General features: G+C 52.2%; 1 protein-coding gene across 2 annotated transcripts in view; it reads left to right on the forward strand.

Annotated features, from left to right (window-relative positions):
- Positions 1-222: 222 nt before the first annotated feature.
- Positions 223-3,530, forward strand: part of KIAA0513 (KIAA0513 ortholog) — a 21,938-nt gene continuing 18,630 nt past the window's right edge. For both annotated transcript variants that reach the window (XM_011971456.1, XM_011971465.1), the window contains exon 1: positions 223-706. In XM_011971456.1, the coding sequence (XP_011826846.1) occupies positions 378-706 (329 nt within the window). In that variant the 5' untranslated portion in view covers positions 223-377. The remainder of the gene's footprint in view (positions 707-3,530) is intronic.

The following is a 3,530-nucleotide window of genomic DNA, read 5'->3' on the forward strand; positions in this document are numbered from 1 at the left end:
CTGATGTCAGTGTTTATTTGTTCATTCATTTAACAAGTATTTATCGAGGGCCTACCGTGTACCAGGTTTTGAACAGTAAAGTGGACGGTAGGAAGATGATGGGGAAGAGGCACCCCAAATTCCGGAAGAGCAGAGATTCTTCTCTTTCCGGGGAGTGTGTGATCTGGGTCTGGATTCTGGTGAGGAATGGCGTTAATGTCTGTGTCTGTGTTTCCATTCTAGATGCTGTAGGGCCAGGTGAGCTGCTGCGAAGGACTCATTCTTGGTGGCCAGCAGTTACCGGCAACTTGTGAGCTTGGTGGGCTCCTACTAACACACCTGGGACGCCAGGCTGCGGGCTCCCCTCCAGGCAGCCTCCCCAGCAGCTCCCCAGAGCCATGGAGGCCCCGGAGGTCCCCGTGGGCTCGCTAATCGACTTTGGGCCTGAGGCACCCACCTCCTCTCCCCTAGAGGCACCACCCCCTGCACTGCAGGACGGGGATGGCTCCCTGGGGGATGGCGCATCAGAGAGTGAGACCACTGAGTCTGCGGACAGTGAGAATGACATGGGCGAGTCACCCTCACACCCGTCCTGGGACCAGGACCGCCGCTCCTCCTCCAACGAGTCCTTCTCCTCCAGCCAGAGCACCGAGTCTACCCAGGATGAAGAGACCCTGGCTCTCAGGGACTTCATGCGTGGCTACGTGGAGAAGATCTTCTCTGGAGGGTAAGGGGCCTGTGTGGACAAGACAGCCTGGCATGGCCACAGGGCCCAAGGGGACCCGCCTTCTGCTCTTGGCTCTGCCTCTCCCCAGGGTGCCACCTGGGGCCAGAGCTTCCATTTCCTCATCAGCCAGGGATGGCCACTGCAGGGGCCTCCCTCCACTCCAGCCTGCATGCAGAGCCACATGGGGACCTTTTAAAGAGTACCCGAGTCTGGACTTCACTCCAGACCAATTACATCAGTTCTCTAGGGTGAGGCCGGCGTCAAAGCATGTGCGGCTCCCAGGTGATTTGGAAGGGCAAACGTGCGGAGAACCCCTGGAGGGACGCGCTCCGGAGTACTCGGCTCACAGGTCCCCATCATCCCCATGAGCTCCATTATTTTCTTTTCGTTTGTTTTCTTTCTTTCTTTCTTTTTTTTTTTTTTGAGACCGAGTCTGGGTCTGTTACCCAGGCTGGAGTGCACTGGTGCAATCTCAGCTTAATGCAAGCTCTGCCTCCCAGGTTCAAGTGATTCTCCTGTCTCAGCCTCCCAAGTAGCTGGGATTACAGGCACCTGCCACCACACCCGGCTAATTTTTGTGTTTTTAATAGAGACAGGGTTTCACCATGTTGGCCAGGCTGCTCTCGAACTCCTGGTCTCATGTGATCTGCCCGTCCCAGCCTCCCAAAGCGCTGGGGTTATAAGCGTGAGCCACCGTGCCTGGCAGAGCTCTGTTATTTTCCAATGCATGTTGTTCCCGAATTTTATCCATGCAATTCTTAAGCAAGGCTTTGGAGGGGGCTGTCTCTTTCCTCTCACTCCGCCGACACCTGTCTCACCTCATCGTTGCTAAACACAAGGGGCACTTGTTCTGTTTCTGGGACCATCTGAGCATTTGTAGGCTCACCACTCCCTAGCGCTCCTTGTCACAGCTATAGTTGGCTAAGAGGTTGCAATTATTCACTGAAATTAGATATAGGGGCAAGATAAGATAATAAAGCTGTGGTTACCCATACTGGTGTGCTCATAAGAAGCAGATTCTTTTTTTTAGAGACAGGGCCTTACTCTGTTGCCCAGGCTGGAGTGCAGTGACACAATCACGGCTCACTGCAGCCTCCACTTCCTGGGCTCAAGCAGTCTTCCCACCACAGCCTCCCGAGTAGCTGGGACTATAGGTACACGCCGCCATGCCCTGCTAATTTTTTTTTTTTTCCTTTTGGAGACAAGGTCTCACTCTGTCACCCAGGCTTGAGTGCAGTGGTGCAGTCATAGCTCACCACAGCCTCAAACTCCTGGCCTCAAGCAGTCCTCCTGCCACGACCTTCCAAAGTGCTGACCCTGGCCAGCAGCTGATTCTGAAGCAGCTGTTTGCATGGGGCCCTTCCCTGGATGGCTGTTCTTTTGTGGTTCTTAAGGGTAAAATAATGAGTGTTGACAATTGGAGCAGCAGGAAGGGAGAGTTTGGGGCCGTGACGTCCACTGAGAAGCGGGAATCTGTGCATCGGCCTGATGTTTCCCTACCCCAGTTCACTGCCTGTTAATATCTCAGCCAGGGAAAGGAGGATGCACACACACCCCAGAGCCATGGGGTTCACGTGTGGATTGTGGCTCTTCCACCATTCACGGCAGCACACTAGATACGGATGGTCTTGCTGCTCTGTCATGTGTGGGCTGGCAGCATTGGCATCTCCTGGGAGCTTGTGAGAAATGCGGAGTCTTGAGCCCTGGCTGGCCCCTCTGAGTGAGAACGTGCCCTTTAACAAGATCAGTAGACAGCTCATGCACATCTGCGTCTGAGAGGCACTGCCTTAAGGGAAAGTTTTCCAGTTTCATTAACGCAGTTAGGATTTGTGGCCAGGCTCAGTGGCTTACACCTGTATTCCCAACATTTTGGGAAGCTGAGGCAGGAGGATCGCTTGAGCCCAGGAGTTTGAGACCAGCCTAGGAAACATAGTGAAACTCTACAAAAAAACACGCAAAAATTAGCCAGGCATGGTGGCATGTGCCCATAGTCCCAGCTACTCAGGAGGCTGAGGTGGGAGGATCACTTGAACCAGGGAGGCTTAGGTTGCAGTGAGCCATGATCGTACCACTGCACTCCAGCCTGGGTGACAAATGGAGACCCTGTCTCAAGAAAAAAAAGAAAAAGAAAAAGAAAAAGAAATGTTGCCTTTTACTCTGCAGAGCCCATTGTTTCCACCGTGATTTGAGCCCCACGTGTGTAAACTCTCAAGGGCTGACTTCTGCCTTTTTGATGGGTGCTTCTCAATTGGTGGAGACCAGCCTCAGTTTTCTGTGTGGTTAGAAAAGGGAACCGTTGTATGATAATCCACATACCTGACCATCTAAAAATGCATTTATGGGCTGGGTGCAGGGGCTCACACCTGTAATCCCAGCACTTTGGGAGACAAGGCGGGCACATCAGCTAAGGCCAGCAGTTTGAGACCAGCCTAGCTAACATGACGAAACCCCATCTCTACTAAAAACACAAAAATTAGCTGGGCTTGGTGGCGGGTGCCTGTAATCCCAGCTATTTAGGAGGCTGAGGCAGGAAAATCACTTGAACCCAGGAGGCAGAGGTTGCAGTGAGCTGAGATTGCACCACTGTACTCCAGCCTAGGCAAGACAGAGCGAGACTCCGTCTCAAAAAAAAAAAATTAATACATAAAAATGCATTTATGTTTGATTTGAGTGCATTTTAGGAGAGCAGATGTAGCTTCCTACTTGTTTTGTTTGACCAGCACTGAGATGGGTACGCTTCCTTTTTTTTTTTTTTTTTTTTTTTTTTTTTTGAGACGGAGTCTCGCTCTGTCGCCCAGGCTGGAGTGCAGTGGCCGGATCTCAG

The sequence above is a fragment of the Mandrillus leucophaeus genome, unplaced genomic scaffold, assembly GCF_000951045.1.
Source record: "Mandrillus leucophaeus isolate KB7577 unplaced genomic scaffold, Mleu.le_1.0 Scaffold10, whole genome shotgun sequence".
Taxonomy (NCBI): Eukaryota; Metazoa; Chordata; class Mammalia; order Primates; family Cercopithecidae; genus Mandrillus; species Mandrillus leucophaeus.